Source organism: the organism of the source record quoted next, unplaced genomic scaffold, assembly GCF_019419815.1.
Source record: "Pyrus x bretschneideri cultivar Hongxiangsu unplaced genomic scaffold, Pyrus_bretschneideri_v1 Contig6, whole genome shotgun sequence".
Classification (NCBI taxonomy): domain Eukaryota; kingdom Viridiplantae; phylum Streptophyta; class Magnoliopsida; order Rosales; family Rosaceae; genus Pyrus; species Pyrus x bretschneideri.
The window spans coordinates 2,191,329-2,211,150 of NW_025999798.1; the positions used below are offsets into that span (position 1 = coordinate 2,191,329).

A 19,822-nucleotide genomic window follows, 5' to 3' on the forward strand; every position below is an offset into this window, starting at 1 on the left:
TCAAGTCTCGGCCAAACCCTATATTATTACCAAATCCCCAACAAATAACAAACTAGGTCTCCCATGACCAAAAGGAAACTTTACCCTCAAGAAACTCATGTCTCAGTCGGTCAAACCATATCATTACTAAATCCCCAACAAATAAGAAACAACCCACCACCCTATATGTACTATTGCTACGAGTAATTAAGATCACAGTACTGAAAATACCTAGCTACCTACATCCTCTCTCGTCTTTGATTTCCGTCGGTGGGCTAATTTTCATGGAATTCCACTGCACAACACAACATCTTACAGTTTGAAGTTGACGAAGAATTGGATGACCACGATGTTGATCGGAGCCTGTCATTCTCAGTCCGGCCATGTTCAACTTCTGGTCAAGTTTGTGTACCGCCGTTATAAAAGAATTAATCGATTTGTAATCAGTGCCAAAGCCATGACCGATGCAGGTGAGGAAAAGAGGGAAAATCTGCCAGTTTGACATGGACTTGTTGAAGGAGTATCACGGGATTCTTTGTAACATGCTGGAGTGGTTTGGGATCAAAAGAGCTATTTGGTGGGGGAGATCATCGAGCGCAGTCACATGATCGGCAGTGGGGATTTCAACAAGGGTCGTAAGGTATTAGGGTTGTGTGTCAATATGAAGGAGGAGTTAAGCAAGAGATGCTGTCAGATTTGTATGCTAGCAGAATATTGTGACAAAGAATCTTTATGTGATGATGCGAGAAAAGCAAGGAGAGATATTATTAGCGTAAGTGATATTCATGTGAGGGAGGAGGGTCGAGAGAGAAAGAAGAAGAAATACTATTAGCGCAAGTGATGATCAAGTGAAGGAGGTGGTCAGTCAAAAGAGAAAAAGGGATGAAGAAGCGACAATTGCAGCACCAAGCACTGAAGCATCGTCCCAAGGAAGGTCGGAAAGGATACGGAAAGCCCCAAAGTATCTTGAAGTTTTTTACTTCTTTTAGATTGACTGTAATCTTTCTTGTTATTTACTTTTTTCTCCTTGTAAATAGTCTTGGGGACTGAATATTCCACAAAATATGAAACTAGCAACTTTGTGATACTTCTGTCTTAATTATGTGATCACTGAGTGTGTGGCTGGGTTTGATTTTGTCACCATTAATTTGTTACGTTCACTTTGTAATATATTTCAACAATCCAACCGTTTATCTTTAGGTATTCCTTCAAATGTCATGTCTACAAAAAAGCACTCAAATTCGAAAGAGCAAACGAACAAGAGAACGAGAAGGTTATTATGTGTTGAAAGAGCATAAAAGAATGAGAAATATAACTAGTGCAAGCGATGGTGTGAAGGAGGAAAGTGCAAGAGAAAAGGAAGGAGAACTAGCGCAAGTGATGATCTGAACAAGGAGGGTACAGAGAGGAAAAAAAAGAGAATTAGTGTAAGTGAAAACTGATAGTTGCATTGTCTGTATGGAAGAGTTTTAAGAGGGGTCAGAAGCGGTTTAAGACAGAGCCACTGTTGTCTGATTAAACGCTTTGTTGCCCTACTGACTAATAATCTGGTTTCTTGTTCGTTTATCATTGATCACAAATGTTACATAATATTCCACTCCCGTTAAAAAGACAACAGAACCATAAATAAAAGTTAGAATGTACAATGTGAATTGCTATTATTCAAGTAATGAACTTCCACGAGTAATTAATATAGCTAACTGCAAACAAATGAAACATGTAAAGTGCATCCCGCCATTGTTTACCACAGATGTATGTGAAAAGAAAGCTCCATTTCAATAGCTACTTGAGGTCCTGCATAAGAAAAGTCTTAATACATGATGCGTTATCATTAACACATGTGAAGTTATTGCAAGTGAACACACATACATATATATTTATATATACGCACACATTTATTTATACGGGGAACAATGATAAAATAGTGGCAAAAAAAAAAAAAAGTGGGAAAACGTTACTCCAATTTGATTAAGCAGCTAGCTTCCTTGGTTTATATGGATCAAATGGCTCCAGGGGTTCCCCCAAACACTTCAGTAGAGAGAGGGGGAGAGAGAGAGAGAGAGAGAGAGAGAGAGAGAGATGGATTACTTAGGACTCCCTATTAATTTCCAATGAAGTGTTTGAGGGAACCCTAGGGGCCGTCTGATGTTATTGCTCTTAACTCGCTATCTTTGGTTGCTGAGTTTCTGATGGTTCCTAACTCCACTATTTATAGAGAATTACTGTCTTTGCGATTCAGCTGAATGTGCATCTGTTTCGTCTTTATTCAAGATCAAAGATTCATAGAGAACAGCCACACCATTTGAAGTTCAACTATTTTGTCGACGAACCCAGACGTCAATGTGGCCTAGATGGGAAGTTTGGAACTAATTAAGGAATCCACTTCGAGTAGCCACATGCCGCCGACCAAACTGCGTATAAATTGTATTCTTTCACACATTTCTCTACCCAGCCTGTAATTATTTTCAGTTTTATTTGATATATAGACAGAAGAGAAAGTGATACTCGTGATTATTCATTATATATTATTTCTAGAATATACTTAAAAAAAACATTTTAAATGGGTTTTCTCATAAGTGATGCGGATGCTACAATAAAAGTTTAATCAAGTTGATGAACGCATGAGGCAAATCCATACGACATCAATTCCTTGTTGGCATCATCTGAGCTTAGCATGTGCTACCGAGCCTGAGCAAGAGTTATCCTATACATGTACGTACCAGGGCATGAAGATGTCTTCTGTTACGTTCATCTGATATCTAGTAGAGATTCCTATCCCACAATCCGAAATGTATCCTCAGTCACATGACGATGAGTTGTAGAGACTTGTCTTGGTGACACGTGAGAATCTCTCGATATCTAGCTATCATGGAGATGAAACTATATCTTAAATCACATAATTAGTATTGTAAACTTACAAGAATATATCATCAGTGAGACATGAGATCATTGCTCGATATACGCTATCAAAGAGATATTGAGGAGGATGCGCCTCGGAAATGCAAGATGCTTGCTGGATAGAAAGCTGGTTATCGAGCTAGGTCTGTCACTCACTATAAAATTTACTACTTTATTAATAGTACCCATTTTTCTGTCTAGATTCAAATCTCAACATAACTTTGTACGTGCGGCGTTTTCTAACCGAATATAGATTTCGGCAGAATCCGACTGAACGACAAGAAGAACATACAGTGTGCGACAAGCCCCGGTTTTCTCATCCAAACCTCTTAATTTTTCAATTAATCGAGTGCTACATAATAATACAAAATCTTTTATTTGAGTCACAATTTAATCTTAAAAACTAAGACTGAATTTAAATCAGTTATTTCTTGATGTTCTAATAATCTGAGGCATTGCTAGCAACATAAACTCAGTTATTTCCCTGAACAAGTTCAAAGCCGTTATATCAGTTCGCCAGATCTTGTTCAGTTCCATCCAAGCTGGACGAGAAAGACATGTGAGGACCACCAGTAGAGAGAGAAGGAAAAAGATTGAGATGAAGTAATAGAAAATTGAACCTGGTCAGAATTGCAGTCAGATGGAGGAGAGACCAAAAGTGAGGTGAGTGTCAACCCTTTTGTTGTGTTTCATATCCAAGCCTGTTCCTTTCATCATTTTTCTTGGATGCAAAAAGCATACATTCCAGAAGCAGGTCTTAGCAAGTAGCCACAACACATATGAGGTTCTGAGTTCTGACAGAAATTCAATTTGTATATGTGAATTGAAAATGCTGAAAAGGAAAGGCATTGAGGCAAAGTGCATGGGAAAAGAGGATAGAATGGCACATGACGATCAATCTCTCCTCAATATTATTCGCTACCTTCCATTTGGCCTCCAATTTTGTCTAGGTTCATAGATCGATTTCCTCTTCCGACTTTCCTCTTGAACAAAGACAAAGAATTCAGGACCATCCATGATATATACAACAAATGCAAAGAGAGTCACTCACTATATATAGTAGAGTCAGTTGCAACGATCATAACCAATAAACCATAACGAGTTTTGAAAGAAGTAGAAAGAAAGAAAAGAAATAGGTCTACAATGCTATCAGGTGTCACCAAGAGTTCCCTTGATCACTTCATTGGAAAATAGTTTCTTTGGCAACTATATATCCTACTGAAGTGTTTGGGGGAACTCCCGGCGGCATTTGATTTTACAAAGAATGAAAAGGGTTATCAGCTTCATTTAGTCCCACCTTCACTTCCCGGGTTTGAGCCCCCATTGCAATGTACTTATTCTATGAAGTTGTTATAAAGGAAGAAGAATATTATCAAGTGTCACCCAGAGTTCCCTTGACCACTTCATTGGGAAATAGTCTTTTTTGCAACTATATATCCTACTGAAGTGTTTGGGGGAACTCCCGTTGGCATTTGATTTTACAAAGAATAAAAAGGGCTCACCAGCCTTCCACAGTCCCACCACCTTTGATTTCCACAGGTTTGAGCCCCGGCACAATGTCATTGTTGTATGAAGTTCTGCTAACAATCTAGTTTGCTACATTGTTTTCGCAGCTCAATCATAAGCTAATTAACTATCTAGTATATATTCTCCTCCCTTTTGTTGTGTTAGTTATGGTTTTATTAGTAATCATTCTACTTTATGTGCGGTGTGCAAACACATATAGCTTATTCTTTTCATGATTAGACTAGCAGGCAATAATAGCTGACAGTTCTCTAGCAGCAGCAGCAGCGCAACGATGACCAATTCTCAGCAATGTCATAAAATTAAACTGGTATTTATCTTTTTCATTTTTTCTGTTATCTTCAAACACTCCATAAACACATAAGCAGCGCAATGCAACAACAAACGTACCTGATAAAGCAAATGTTTGTGCCTAAAACCAGGAATTGAGTGACAACAATAGGATTTATTGGCCGCCTTTGTATTGCGCACTAGGCCATTGTTTCTTTGGCCAAGAACTTGGTTGGATCCAATTCAATAATCCTTGAATTCTACAGAATAGTATATGAAAAGAGGAAACTAATGTCAACCATTGAGTTCAAAGAGAACAAAACAAACTGCCCCCTCACGTTTGAGAAATTTTCAAGCCTAGCACATGGATAGCACAGATCGAGTGGTGTGGAGCACGTGTGACCATTAGGCTTCACACATGGGATAATTTGCTATGTACGTACCAAGAAGAAAGTTAGGGTTCCACATAAAATTAATTGGTGATATGAGGAGTAATTCAATTACTTATAAGGATATGCAATGCCTTTTCTTTCTCCGATGTGGGATTCATACTCTCAGTCTCAATACAAATTAATAAAAAGAAGTTACACATTCAAGTTTCATGTTGTCTTGTAAGTCACATAATGCTGCATTACAATTTTAACTTCCATAATTGTAATACGAATTAATTTTTTGCTCTGTCCAAACAAATAATTAAAAGTAGCCATGGCCATTGTTACCTTAATGTGACTTGATGATCGAGGTCTGTATTAAGGTCTAAAATTATTAGGCTCAAACTGATGAGTTGGGACAAGATTTCGCATGTTCCTTTCTTTTTCACAATTTCTCAGCAACCCAACAAGAAATTAGGGCTCTTGGTTCTTAGCACATCAACGAAACTAGAAACTTTAGAGAAACTATAAACCATACAATTTGATTAACCAAGAAAAGAAATCGTACAATTAATTTGATGACCATGCTTCGTGATAGGAGCATATTTATGCTACTTAGCTATGTTGTTTCTTTGGATTTGGATAGTTAATTACTACTTATTAAAGTCCCTTAAGCTATTTTCGTATGTTTATAGGTCCTAATGGAAAAAGGAGCAAGAAAGGGCATTTTGAAGCTAAATGGAGCAGTTTTGGGCATGAATTGGATAGTTTAACCATGGAGCAAAGAGGATGGACGAAATTGAAGTCAAGAAGGGTTAGGAAAGGCTACAAATCTGGAGAAAGAAGTCCTAATGCAAAGAAGACAAGGAAAGAGCAAGAAATAAGGAACATTATCCAACCTTATCCTATCCAATCTTATCTTATCCAACTTATCTCATCTTATCCTATCCTAATCTTTTGCTACCTTAATTCTAGCTGCAAAAATGACTTAATTTGACATTAGAACACCTAAATATATGGTTCTAGAGGACCCTATCTCCTCCTAAATAGGTGCCGCACCCTTTATCCCTTCTAAAAGTCCAATTTCTGCCACAAAACACATTGTTTCCAGAATCCCTACAAAAGTGGCGCCTCCCCCTCTTCTAGAAGCTCTAGAATCTGCAATCATTTTCCCTTTCTTCCCTGGTCTTTGTCGTGGAATCCTAGTCCTTTTCCCCTAGGATTGTGCAAACCTTTTCCCACCTAATTTCTACCACACCCTAATCTGATTTCCCTAGGGTTTAAGCCCTATAAATACAACCCTATGCCGCACCATTCAAATGATCCATTCACTCATTCATTCATTCATACTTTCAGCCATCAAACACCATAATTTACACCACATCACCCTAGTGCCACAAGCAAGGAAGGAAGGAGAAGAAGACCTGTGCAATCTGCCATCCAAGGAGGGTTCGAAATCTGCCATTGGAGTGTGGAGTGTTTCTAGGTGTATTCTATCTTAGTTTTCAATGTTTAAATTTAATTATCTTTGTTTTGCAAACATGAGGAACTAAATTCGTTTTAGTTAGAGGTGAATTCAAAGTCATGAACATATATGTGATATGAATTGATTTCATCCAATTATTGTTTCATAAATCATAAATGCGATTTACTTATTTGTTTGATTGATAACTTATTTTTGTATGTTGATTAAGGAGGCCTACTTAGTTTGCATGCATGAATTTGATGCTAGAATATAAGGGAGTTTCACGTAATAGTTATTCACTTATATTCATAAGTAGTGGAAGTCACTAGTCATAATTGTGTTAAGTGAATCCTTGGCAGGAGTCTCATGTGTCTCATAGTGATGAATGTCTTGTCAATGCTTATGATTTTCATAGAACTTAATGACTTTTGATATGTATCTCTATCATACGTTTCATATAGGGAACTTGAGAAAGATAATTTGGTTGTAATGCGTATTCATTCAATTCAATGAAATAAGGAAAATCTGATGGTTGGTTGTGCGATGCAATTAACTTGGGGCACTGTCATTCATGGTTTAAAGGAATAATAACTGGAAATCAATTTGTATGCATGTGTGTCATGTGTGGAGAAGGACCCTCTAGCTAGCTTATCACCCATAGTTTTCCCTAATTTCGTCCAAAGTTGTTTAAGTCTTTAAATTTGTTTGTTTTTAATTTAATTTCATCCAAATCAATCTCCCCTTTAATTAAGTGTGTTAGATTAGTTAGAAATGTGTTCAAATCTGTCCAATTTAGTGTTTTGAGTCTTAATAGTCTAAAATTCGTCCAAGTAACTTCTTAGAGTCTGTTTCGAGTCAATTTAACTTAGTTTGTGTGTTTTGAGTCTTTTTAGTTTGTTTTGAGTCATATAAGTCTAGTTAAGTGTTTTTAAGTTTTGTTTTGTATTTTTAAGTCAGTTTAGAGTAGATTAGCATCCCTTCTAATCCCCAGTCTAAAACGATCAATGTTTTCATATACTACAATCATAGGGTTTTAATTTGAGTGTTAGAATATTTCACATCACTTTGTCTCGTTAACGACAATAAAGTTGGGATTTTCAGTGTTACTCTCGGTTTCAGGCGTTTTCTGCATGATCAAATAGAGAAATTTGAGTACCTTCTGGTTTAAAGTTCGGTAAAATTTGTAATTAATCAGAAGCCAACATGGTAATTCAGGGTTTCACGCTCTAGAGAAAACATTCGACGTCATACACAGACACGATATTGTAATTGGAATGCGACGGACCCTCGAGGTGGGCCACACAAAACTTGTCTTTAATTTTTGACGGCAACAATTCTTTAATCTGGTTGAGGTCAAAACTAACCCAAAAAACAGAATCCATCGCCAATAAACAAAAAAAAAATTGTGGTTTTTCATTAAAGTAAACAATACCATAGTTTTTTCGTTAAAATTTCATATTTTTTATCCATAAGGGCAAGCCTTATGACAGAACTTAGGAGTACATGTGTGGCTTTGGATACACTAATCATCATGGAGCTTTGTTAGCTAATTTCCAAGTTAGGTCTATCTTGGTGGATCAAATCCGAAATGCTCAGGTGAATGATCCAGAGTGTTTGGAGTTGATGCAACCAATACTGAACGACGTTTAAAGAAAGTTACAATATTTACAAATGATATTTTACATTAATCTTCTCTGAGCAACCAAATTCTTTTTTATTATTATCATCATCATATTAAGACCTTGAGGAAATCACATTTTGATTGGTTTTGCGGTTCTTTTGTTATATATTTTTTTTTTCAAAACTTGATTTTGTATTATAAATAATTAGCTTAATTGTTTCTTATATTAAGTCGGGTCGGGTCGAATAATAATTGGACTATCAGATTGAGAATCTTACCAACTCGTACTAAATTAGTTTCGGGATCAAAAATATAATCCATTAATTAACAGATCTTGGGAAAATTCTTTTGGAGCCGCATGATTCAAAGAGAAAGTAATTACATTTGAGGGTATTGTATTCAAGTTCTTGTTAATTTCGCACCATGTGCGAGTCATCATAATATATATATATTGAACAAACCATATTATCTACGTTAAAGAGGTGGAGGAGTGAGCTAAACCTTCCAATGAGCTAGTAATGATGTGGAATAGCAACAATGTGCGAGTCATTATAAATTCATTCACAAAACACAAAGAAGAATATGTTTGAAATTCTCATAGAGAATTTGTTTCAAGTTAAAATGTGATGAAGAATACCAATCATGTACTCTTCATGATAGAGTCTAAGGCTAGCTCTAACTTCTAAGCAATCTTCTTAAAGAGTTGAAAAATTAATATGCATTCTGCCTCAGTAGTAGATCTACGGTTGAATAATATAATCAATTCCATGTCTTCATTGATGATAGCCTAAGCAGTTGGACGAGATCAACGCATTACCTATATATCACAAGAACAATAATATAATATCAATTACATAGTAGAAAAGAAACTAAGAAGCTTTAGAATGTTTATGAATGTGAAAATATATAGCTAAGAATGCAGAAACTAAAAAAATTTGTACTCCTGATTATTACAACACTAGTCTTGAAACGACATGTATTTATCAAATGACGCCAGGAGTTCCCCCAAACACTTCAGTAGGAATACATAAGAAGACAATTGTTCGAAGCCATATCGGAGAGGGAGATTAATCTCACCTCCCAATGAAGTGTTCAAGGGAACTCTAGGAGACACCTGATTTCTTTGTTGATGTTTAGCTTGATTAGATGATGAGGTAATGTCAACAGCGTCTATATATATATATGGCGGTCGACCGATGATCATAGTTGTGTAGTACTCTTCGGATTCAATCCAATGGGAAAAAATTATGTGGGGATAAAGTTGTAGGCGGTGAACCTAGACTGCTATGTGGGATAAATACAGAGTAGAGAATAATATCTTAGTCGTAGTAAAGTGGGCTTTAAGATTTTAATTACAGTGGAGTTGCAGGGTTCTCTTCTAGTGATCAAAAGCTGGCCAAGTTGCAGTGCCAAAGGCCAATGTGAGAAAAGTATCCGCATGCCCCCACACCTATGTATATATCGCGATCATCCTTTAAAACTCGATAAGCCAAATTAAGTTAAACTATGCAACTCTTAGCTTGTAAACATGTTTATAGTTGCGTAGCTTAACTTCCAATCCTTTAATAATATGGGTAAAAAGGAAAAATATATATGGTTGTTTTATTTAGCAGAATGAGAATATTTGCAACATATGGAGCCCTCACCCCCCACCCTCCTCCTCCTCAAATATCTTTCTTCATATATGAACTTTCATATATCTGATTCTAACCCACAATTGTGACCAGATACAATTGCTGTGGCCCAAATTCCATTTATGTAAATTTCTCTCATCTCAACTTTGGTATTTCATTTCTGGGAACCATGACAAGTGAAAACTGAGAAGCTATAATATCATTGATTATAAATATGGTATGCATGTTGGTATACTACTCACCCAGCTAGAAACCAAATTAAGCAAGTGAAGTCAGTTGTCCCCTGGAGTTTCCCTGACCACTTCATTGGGATGAATCTTCCAAAAACCCAACAGTTCAACTGAAGGTGAAATTCCATGCATCACACTAAAGTGTTTGGGAGAACTCCGGTTGCCATCTGGCATGACCTCTAGCTGATCATCGTATGCGTCCAGGTCGGAACTGTATATTCCTTGATGAATATCTGGTTAACTCAGCAATTGTTAAAGTCCCACATCGGTGGGTTCAAAGAAACTCAATGGGTCTAAATAGAATTACTCTACTCTAACTAATACCAAGATCTTTTATGGTAAAACCCTACATCTGATGGATTAGGCAGGTGGTAAAGTTAGTGTTAGTATTGGTGTCGTTAGAGTGGGACGGGCGGGCCCGGCGATCCAAAAATTCAACATGATATCAGAGCCACAGTGCGGGCCCATGCAAGACCCATAAAGAAACAAGTACGAACTCTTAATATAGAGACGACCTGCTGAGTTCCATTAAAAACAAGTGGGCCCAACATGAGCCGATCTCTGAGTTTCAATTACCGATGTAGATCTCCACGTGTGAACCACTAAATGGGGTTACACGGGGGAGTGTTAAAGTCCCATATATGTGGGTTCAAATAAACCCAATGAGTTTAAATAGAATTACCCTAATACCGAGACCTCGTTAGAATGAGGTGAGTGCAGCGATCCAAAAATCCAACAGCAATTGTATTGCAACCTCCGTCTTGCTACTCAATCTATATCATTTCCAGGTGAAGTCGAAACAAATAATGATGAGATCATGCATGGGTGAGGGGAGCTTCCTCAATTTGGAAAGCTTTTTTTTATCTAAAGTTGTAACTTAATAACTCTTTTTTCCCGGATAAGCGGCTGAAACTCAGTCACTTTAATTAATATGCTGATCAGACCGAAAGTGCAGCTTGCAAATGTCATATACGATTTTTGAACTAATAATTTAGGGTGGTGATATTTAAACCCAACTTTTTTCCTAACAATACGTAGCCTTTCATCGATGTTTAGTTTTCCAAGTTTACCGTATATTGTGGCAGTAAAAGACTAAAAGAGTACTCTAGGAATATGGTAAAATTCACTGAAAGACATGAGTATACGATGTTTTCCAAGTAAACATGAGTGAATGGAATTATTCTAAATTTAGGCATTTATATTAGGTGACTGAGAGTATGTGTGGCGAAGTTGAAATTTTACAAAAATCAATTAGACGGAGGTCCAATATCGCTTAAACTATCATATATATTATATAGAACTAATTTGCAATGGTGTCGTTTTTGATAATCTACGTATATAGAAAAGTCAATAGCTATGGTAGCATGTTGGAGTTCTAAAGGGGGTACTTTTGGTAACATGAGTTGGGTATAGTTAGGATTTGGTAGCTTTTCAATAAAAAAGTTGGGCATAGATAGGACCATAGAAGGTTTGGCATGCACTAAGGAAAAGTAGGGTTTAAGTAGAGACGGCACCCAATAATTTAATGTTCCAAGAGTAACAGCTAGCTGAAAACAATGCAACCGTGAATCGTGAACGTTACGTACAAATTGGTTCATATACCTTATATTTATACACACACACCATGCCTAGCTAACCAAAGAGAAGAAACCATACTGTCACCATCGATGGCTTACATGGAAAATCTGAAATGTCACTACACCATGAAAATGTTAATCATGCTATTGTGTTTGTTTACAGTTCTTGATACCACAAATGCCATTGTAAGTACTAACTAATTATGTATGAAGCTTTAGTTATGCATGCATAATAATTAGTTAATTAGTATATGTGATGTATAGTTTGTTCTGAATTTTTATATGTTTTGATCAGTGATTAAATCATGGAGGTGATATTGGCAACAGAAGGAATTCTGTCGGGGAAGTGCTAATCAACCCTAGGACAGTGCAAAACATGAGGTTGAGATGGTCTTTTTTCGCCGGTAGAGACATATCAGCGACGCCTGCAGTGGCTGATGGAAGGGTTTATTTTCCGTCATGGAACGGAAATGTGTATGCTGTGGATGCATTCACTGGTCGTTTAATATGGCAGCAGAATCTTGGTAAGTTAACTGGACTCAATGGAACAGGAGTCGTTTCGAATGTGAATGCCACAGTTTCAAGAGCAACCCCATCAATAGCTGGAAACCTATTGATCGTCGGAATTTATGGACCTGCTGTTGTGATTGCCCTGGATCGATCCAATGGAAGGCTTGTGTGGTCAACTGAACTTGATCCACGTCCAAGAGTCCTCATCACCATGTCTGGAACCGTACACTTAGGGTTAGTGCAAGCACTCAAATATGTTATACGTACCATTTGTGTACGTCCATATTTCGTTCAGAGTTAGATACCTAACTGCTTTTCGAATTTGATGAATTTTGTAGTGACGATCTTTCGAAGGTGACCTAGAATATAAACAGTTCTAATTATAAAAAAAATATTGTTTAGTGGACTCAAATGAGTAATTAGCGTCGTATTAACTTATCTTAGCTAAGTCTGGCACTTTAATGTATATTTTAATTTTGCAGTGCATTTTATGTTGGTGTGTCGTCTTTGCAAGAAGCGTTACCAGCAGCACAATGTTGTAATTTCCGAGGAAGCCTAGCGAAGCTCAGCCTTACAACCGGGTCGGTCTTATGGCGGACTTATATGCTACCGGACAATGGCGGTAGCTTGGGAGGTTACTCGGGAGCTGCCATATGGGGAAGCAGCCCGGCTATCGATATATCCAGAAGACACGTATATGTGGCTACTGGGAACCTCTACACAGCTCCACCTGAGGTGACTGAATGCCAAGAGAGGCAGAATAACCAAACAGGAAAACCTACCCAGCCTGATCAGTGCTTTGGTCCAGATATCAACTTTAATTCGATTCTGGCTTTGGACCTTGATTCCGGGAGGATTGTATGGTCTAGGCAACTGGGTGGATATGATATTTTCTATTTTGCTTGTTTGGTACCGAACAACCCTGACTGCCCGCCGGGACCTAACGTGGACGCCGACTTTGGAGAGGCGCCCATGCTGCTCACCATACGCCCTAACGGAACAAGACGCGCGCTGGATGTCGTGGTGGCAGTACAGAAAAGCGGGTTTGCGTGGGCACTAAACCGTGACGATGGAAGTATAGTCTGGCTTAAGGTAAAATGAGCAGCTAAGGGAATCAGGTTTTGTGTTTAAAATTACTAATTGCTTATGTCCAGTTCAGTGTGGAATGCAGAAAGGCTAATCAATTCGCTGAATTTTGTAGTTGGCCGGACCGGGTGGCAATGAGGGAGGAGGGATATGGGGTGCAGCCACAGATGGTAGAAGGGTATACACAAACATTGCCAACGGCGACCGACAGAACTTCACTCTCGCACCTTCAACCCAGACGACAACAGCCGGAGTATGGGTGGCTCTTGATGCAGATACAGGGAATATCTTGTGGACAACTGCAAACCCTAGCAACGATACTTCCCAGGCACCTGTGACAGTCGCTAATGGTGTTGTTTTTGCTGGGTCTGTAGCTTCCAACGGTCCCGTATATGGCATGGATGCGAGCACTGGAAAAATTTTGTGGACGTATAACACTGGTGCTACGATATATGGGGGTATTTCGGCAAGCTACGGGTGTATTTACTTCGGAAGTGGGTACTCAGTTGGCCTGGCCACGTTTCACCCTTCTTGGACGGCTGGGACTACATTGTTCGCTTTCTGCGTTGTATGAGGGAAACCTCTTTCTGAAGACATCGTAGGAATCGGAACAGTTTACTGTGCTTCAGATCGAGGCTTGAGTCAAGGTGCAAAATATTGCACTTCAACATCTGAGAAAAAAGTTAAATAACAGTAATAAAAATAACTGCAAAAGCGATGGACTTTTTAGTAACTAAGACTGTAAACATCGTAACTGCGAATTTGGTAGCAAAGTATCCATTTCCAGTAAAAAAACCCAAGTATTAACAAGCAAAGGAGAATCCCAGACTCGAACTCTTGTCTCTCGCATTTTTACATAATTCGATGATCAGACAGAATATCACAAACATCTCAAGCCCGAAACAAAGTATCCAAACCGTAAAATAACCCCTATTGGTAAGTAAGAGAACAAACTTAATCGACAAGCACAACACTGATTACTCAACACATCGATCTTGAATTCAACCTATAACTAAGTCACAGCAACAACAAAACCTGAAACTGCAAATGGGTTGGTGTTTTTCTCTTTACCTGACCTTGATACATTTCCATGGAACAATACCTCGCCCGAAATCACCTCCTCCACTCTGGTTGGATTGCCTTATCTGAAATTCATGTTAGCCACAATAAAGGACAATTAGAATGCATACCACATATTTCAACCTGATCCAAAGACACCAAGACAAAATGATCAATAAGGAAACAAGAAAAAAATCAACACACAAAAATTAGCAAGTCATGAATAAATTCAGCATAGCCTTCTCTGAGCCTAGAAGGAAAGTTGTATAAATGTGATTGCGTCAATATCCCAACTTTCACTAGAATGAGCACGCAAATGCTTGAAAAGATGGGATGTTGTGTTTAAAGTATAGATGGATGGACGCATGTGCAAGAGAGTTTCGAGGGGCATGGGAGAATGGAAATGAAGTAAATCAGTGTAAATCAGACAAGCAATTGAAAAGCACATAGAGAATTTCACAGCTTACCAAAACCATCCCTTGAAGACGATAAAGATCTGTCACTTCTGATTACACCTTTGCCAGCTTGAACCAGTCCGTGTGCCCGTGGGGAAGGAGAACTAAACTTAGTGTTGGTGGAAGCAGACAAAGAATGCCGCCTGGTAATGACATTCTTCTCAACAATATCTTGGTCAAACTTAGGGGAGCCCTGTCCTCTCAGCCTAGCTTTTGCTGATGCAGTTGGTGCCATATAACTCGGGACTCTTGGTGAGTTATGAACCCCATTCTCCTGTTGATCAAACTTCATAGGTAGAGAAGCCCTTCTCTGGCTGGTTTTCTTATCCTCATTCCCAATAATGTGATCCCTCGAGTTTGGCACCTGATTTATTGCTTCAATTCCTTCACTTGTCCCAGCATTCTCCATGGGTTGTAGTATGTCACCAGAAGGATGGTCATCTAACTTTTCCATTGGTTCATCTGCTGAAGGCAGTTCCAAACTTCCTTCTAGATCGGACTGTTTTGACACAGCAACTGCCAAATTTTCCATTTTCTCAGAAATTTCACTAGTGCCTTGCTCTGAATCATCAGGAGCAGCAGAAGCCAAACTCTTCATGGTACTGTGCTTTGGTCTCTCATCACCAACTAACGACCGATCAGAAACCTCCTTATTGGTATCAGAAGATTTTCTTACATTATTTTTAACCTTTACGACTTCAGAAGGGCTAGAAGCTTTCCTTAAATTGCGTTTAGTCTTTTCAGAATCGGGGGTGACACGTTTTGACCCGTTTTCAACATTTGTCCTGGACAGTGTCTGTACACTTCTTTTTGGTCTGGCCTTTTCAGTCTCTATTGTTTGACCCTTCTCATGCTTCCTACGAGACCTTGAATCAGGGTTTTTCTTTGGTTGTACAACGGGTTCCCAAAAGCATGACCTGGTCCAGCGCTCAAGCCACACCCAGGACGAGTTAGGCTCCCCTGGACCATACTCCAGACGTAGAGGAATAGTAGTATGCAATGAAGCCAAAAGCTGAAAATGAAAATAATAATCAAACAAGCAGTTTCTATTTCGGGCAATCAAATTCTGACTTTGGCCCAGCAGTAAAAGAGACAAAAGGGTGCAGGAACAGATCATTTATCATGTTTCCCTTTCTAAGATCAGCACCTAAGGTTTTACTCAGTTTTCAAAACTCGTTTTTGAAGCCATAAGTAGCATGTCTCTCCGCATAGGTTTAACAGAACCTCATTACAACTTACAAGTAATACAATCATATAAACACCAGACTATTCGCTGTATACCAAGGTGGGCTGACAATAGCGAGAAGGAAAAGTCCTCTCTGATAGATTGTGTTACTTTGTAAACTTAAGCTAATTTCAGTTGCATGATCCAAAGAAATAAATCTTTAATGACATAAATAACCATATGTTGGGCAGTAGTAAAGTAAATCTCACCTTCTGAACAAAAACAATTTTGGACAGCCTCTCCACCTGGGAAGATGTGCTTACTCCAGATAAATTAAAACATTTAGCACCCTGATTCATAACAAAAAAAAATATCGGCATATAAGTGGCAACAAAAGTTTAGGAATGAAAGGATATACACATATCTTGGTTGAAAAAGCATGAATCTATAACCTCAGGTTCAATGCATGAGCCAATTGAAAAAGTAAGCAGAAAGTACCAGATGAGTTTTACACACCTCAACCAAGATATAAGAATGTCTAGCAAGTTGACCACGAATCAGAGCCTGAAACTTAACAATCCCCTGGACAGATAATAATGTGGATATAGCTTGTCTTCTAACCAAGTGACCACGAATAAGTGCTTGCAGCCTCACGATTCCCTTAAGAGTCCGATATGCACGGCGAGCCTTCAAATTTTAAAGATAATTAGTTTCCATCAGTAGTTGGAAGGTTGGCCAAAAATATTCTCCAGATACTAAAGTCATCTCACAGAAGTACAATAGAAAATGCGAAGAAATATTATCAACCATAACTTTTAAACAAAAGCAGAACATCAATGGGAAGGAAAGAAAGTACCACATAGCTCCTATAAGCACTTTGCACCCTTGTGGCAGCTTGCTCTTGCTTGATTGTCTCAAGATCTTCCTGAGAAGTCGAACTCAAGATAACTTGTGCTTGGCCATCGTCTTTCGTAGATGACATTATAACCCCATCATTCGGCAATTTTTCAGCCACTGTTATCTCTGAACCCACTTCATTACTAGCAACAGTCCCAATCAGTGGTGGTGATATAACTGGAGCGCTCACAGTTAACTCCGACACAGATAACTTTGATGAGAACAATGACTCCCCTTTATTTGTAGATTTCTGTAAAACCAGAATAACATCATAAGTTGTAAAATTAGAACTTATTAACTTAATAATGACCAACAAGATGAAAGAAAATTAACATATAGGTTCCATGTATGCAAAAATTATACAAATAGCCAAATCAAAGTAATATTCAAGAATAAAAATCCAAGTATTTAATAGGAAATGCGAGCGTCCAGTGTAAACATCTCTTCCCATTTATGATATGAGATAATAAATCACTTTCCGGAAGAAAAAAGCGATATAGCAGAATAACTCACGCAGTCACTCTCCAAATTTGGTGAACCATTCACAACATGATTGAGAGGGAAAAAAAAAAAAAAAAAAGTCTACCAATGAACGAGTTACACAACCCAACCATGGTAAACTTCGGGTCTGGTCTCGTCAAGCTCATACTTGACAATTGCAATTGACAGAATTTTCTTTTCTCCTATTCCTAGGTTAACTTGACAAGCATATAATATTTTGTGTTTTTTTTTTTAAGGGAATCGTTATTAACCCTCCAAAAATATCATTCTACACTCCAAACTTTCTATATTAGAAAAGAAAAATACACTTGTGAGGAGTGTAGAATGAGATTTTTGGAGTGCCAATAACAGTTCCCTTTTTTAACCCCTTTCTATTTAACCGACATACGAATTGATTTTCAAACCAATGTGCACCGTAGTAATACCTCTCTTCCTTTGGAAAAAGTAGACTTGGATGATTTCTTCCCAAGAAGCAAATTCTTGATCCATTTCCCGGGGGTTTTTCCCATTGCAAAAAGTTAAATGCAGCCCGCAAATGCTTAATGCGCAGAACCCTGCAGTTATACACACAAGATGAGCCATGGCAGTACCTAATTACCAGCTGAAATTTGTAAAGATTAACCGAAAACCTATATCACTGAACCCATTTGAAAACAGAAAAATAGGGTTCTAAATAACATGGTCTGCTCAGCTGAAATATTACAGTAAGAGTAATTTGCATCCAATAAGACCATGGAATTGAAAGCTATGCGAACAAAAATTCAAAGCCCTAAAATCTCAATTTAAAAAAGAAAATGTAACAAAAACAAATACACAAAAATGCTGAAACGGAAACAACGAAAATAATGGAACAAAAATTAAAATGCGATAAAATGTAAGGTTGGAATAGAAAATATGAACCATTTGGGGGAAAACAAAAAATTCAAATCTATCGAAAGATCGAGGCCGTTCGAAAGAAGAGTACCACAAACTGGAGAAGGAGAAGGCGAAGACGAAGAGGGAGTAGTACGGCGACGTTTCGGGTCTGCTGCTCTACTGGCCGGCGACTGTGGGGGTGAGCTCCCTCTGGTTTTTCACTGTTGAAATTTCACCTGAAAAAGTTGCAAAATTAGAAACTGAAAAGTAATTAGGCGACGTGTAGAAATGGAAATAATATTCCTGAAACGAGGTGGGGAAACGACAGCGTTTGTGGTGGGTTCGCTTTGTTTGTTCGGAATGTGGACCTAGCCCAATTTTTTAGTTGACCCAAAGAAGGCAAGCAACCGGCCCAAATTGGTTTGTTTTTTTTTTTTTTCTTGAAGGAAGTCCAAACATGTGTGATGTCTCTCAAGTATGATTGATTGGAGATCCAGTGTGTCGGGAACATAGTTGGTAAATCAAGTATCATAATGCAATTGATTATAAATTTTTATTTTTCGAGTTTCTAACCAATTATATTATAACACTTTGATGTATCAGACTGTATTTTGACACACTAAGAAATCTCTCGATTGATTGAAGGAAGGAGTAGTTGTTGCAATTAAGGTGACAATAAATATGAAGACAATTATACTAAAGGGAGAAAAAACATTGGCCAGTCTCACAAAGGAATAGAATTTGAATTTGAGTATAAATTTACTTGACGTAAGTACAATTTCTTGCACACGAATATCTTTTATGAGAGTGGTCTAGCAAGCTGGCTATCATATTGAATACATTCACCTAATAAAAGAATGAGTCTTAATGCATGGGCGCATGATTCACGACTTGTTCAATGAGCATCTAGGCACGACTGATATTAACACAATTCTTTCAATAATTGCAATGTTGGATCAATGGAATAAAACTTATTGTAATTCCTCATGCAACTTCTTTTGGTTTGGCATTGCATGAGCGATGAGTCAAAAAACAACCCATAATTTTCACTTAAAATGTATGGAATATTAGGTATCCAATTTAATGGAATCTTTCACCCAAAAAATCGAATATTGTCGCACCAAGTTGTTTAAACATTAACACATAAATTTACATTGAATTCAAAGGCTGAATAGCTTTATGAGATATGCTAAGGAGATTCTATCAAAAAGTGAGACTTTTCATAAACTCTCTGTCACTTCAAGTTTTCGGGACAATATTTTATGATATTGAAATGCACATTGGGTTAAAATGTGAGGTCGCAAAGGATTCATAGAGAACAGTGGCAAGGCCAAGATATTAGCCTAGAAGAACCCCAAAAGTCTCAATCTGAAACGCTATCGGAATCTTAGTTGTGTGGTGAGTACCGATCACCGTCGTTTGGATTTGCAATGGTACCATCCTCATCATCCTCTTCCTTAAACCTAAACCCTATGCCTCTCTGACTTTTTTCCTTTCTCCTTCCTCCTCAAAGCTCACAAGTAACAAATTGCTTGAAGTTCATAAGAGCCACCAATCTCAAATCAAACCCGAAAAACAAAATTAAACTAAAAACCTTTGTAAGCATATAACACTACTAAACATTTATGCGTGAAAAAAAAAATATCAAGATGAGTCTGTGACTATTGTGGTTCGTTCATGGCGCCATCTATAATAGAGAATCTCACTTTAAAAAAATTTTCTTTT

General features: G+C 37.9%; 2 protein-coding genes across 3 annotated transcripts; one reads left to right on the forward strand and one right to left on the reverse strand.

The window, feature by feature from the left end:
* Positions 1-11,870: 11,870 nt before the first annotated feature.
* Positions 11,871-14,311, forward strand: LOC103950856 (polyvinylalcohol dehydrogenase-like; the record flags this gene model as incomplete). The annotated part of the gene is made up of 3 exons (XM_018648320.2): positions 11,871-12,313; positions 12,562-13,171; positions 13,281-14,311. Coding segments are annotated over 3 exons (1,512 nt in total), but the record flags the coding sequence as incomplete, so codon positions are not given.
* Positions 13,927-18,370, reverse strand: LOC103950855 (protein IQ-DOMAIN 29). Of its 2 annotated transcripts, none has more exons than XM_009362102.3 (7): positions 18,207-18,370; positions 17,668-17,796; positions 16,701-16,991; positions 16,361-16,531; positions 16,114-16,194; positions 14,692-15,691; positions 13,927-14,310 (listed from the first exon to the last, which is right to left on the reverse strand). In XM_009362102.3, the coding sequence occupies exons 2-7, from the start codon at positions 17,749-17,751 to the stop codon at positions 14,279-14,281; spliced, it is 1,659 nt and encodes a 552-aa protein (XP_009360377.2). In that variant the 5' UTR covers positions 17,752-17,796; positions 18,207-18,370; the 3' UTR covers positions 13,927-14,278. The 2 variants fall into 2 exon arrangements, with proteins under 2 accessions (XP_009360377.2, XP_048428070.1); XM_048572113.1 differs by having other exon boundaries at positions 17,668-17,832.
* Positions 18,371-19,822: the final 1,452 nt, after the last annotated feature.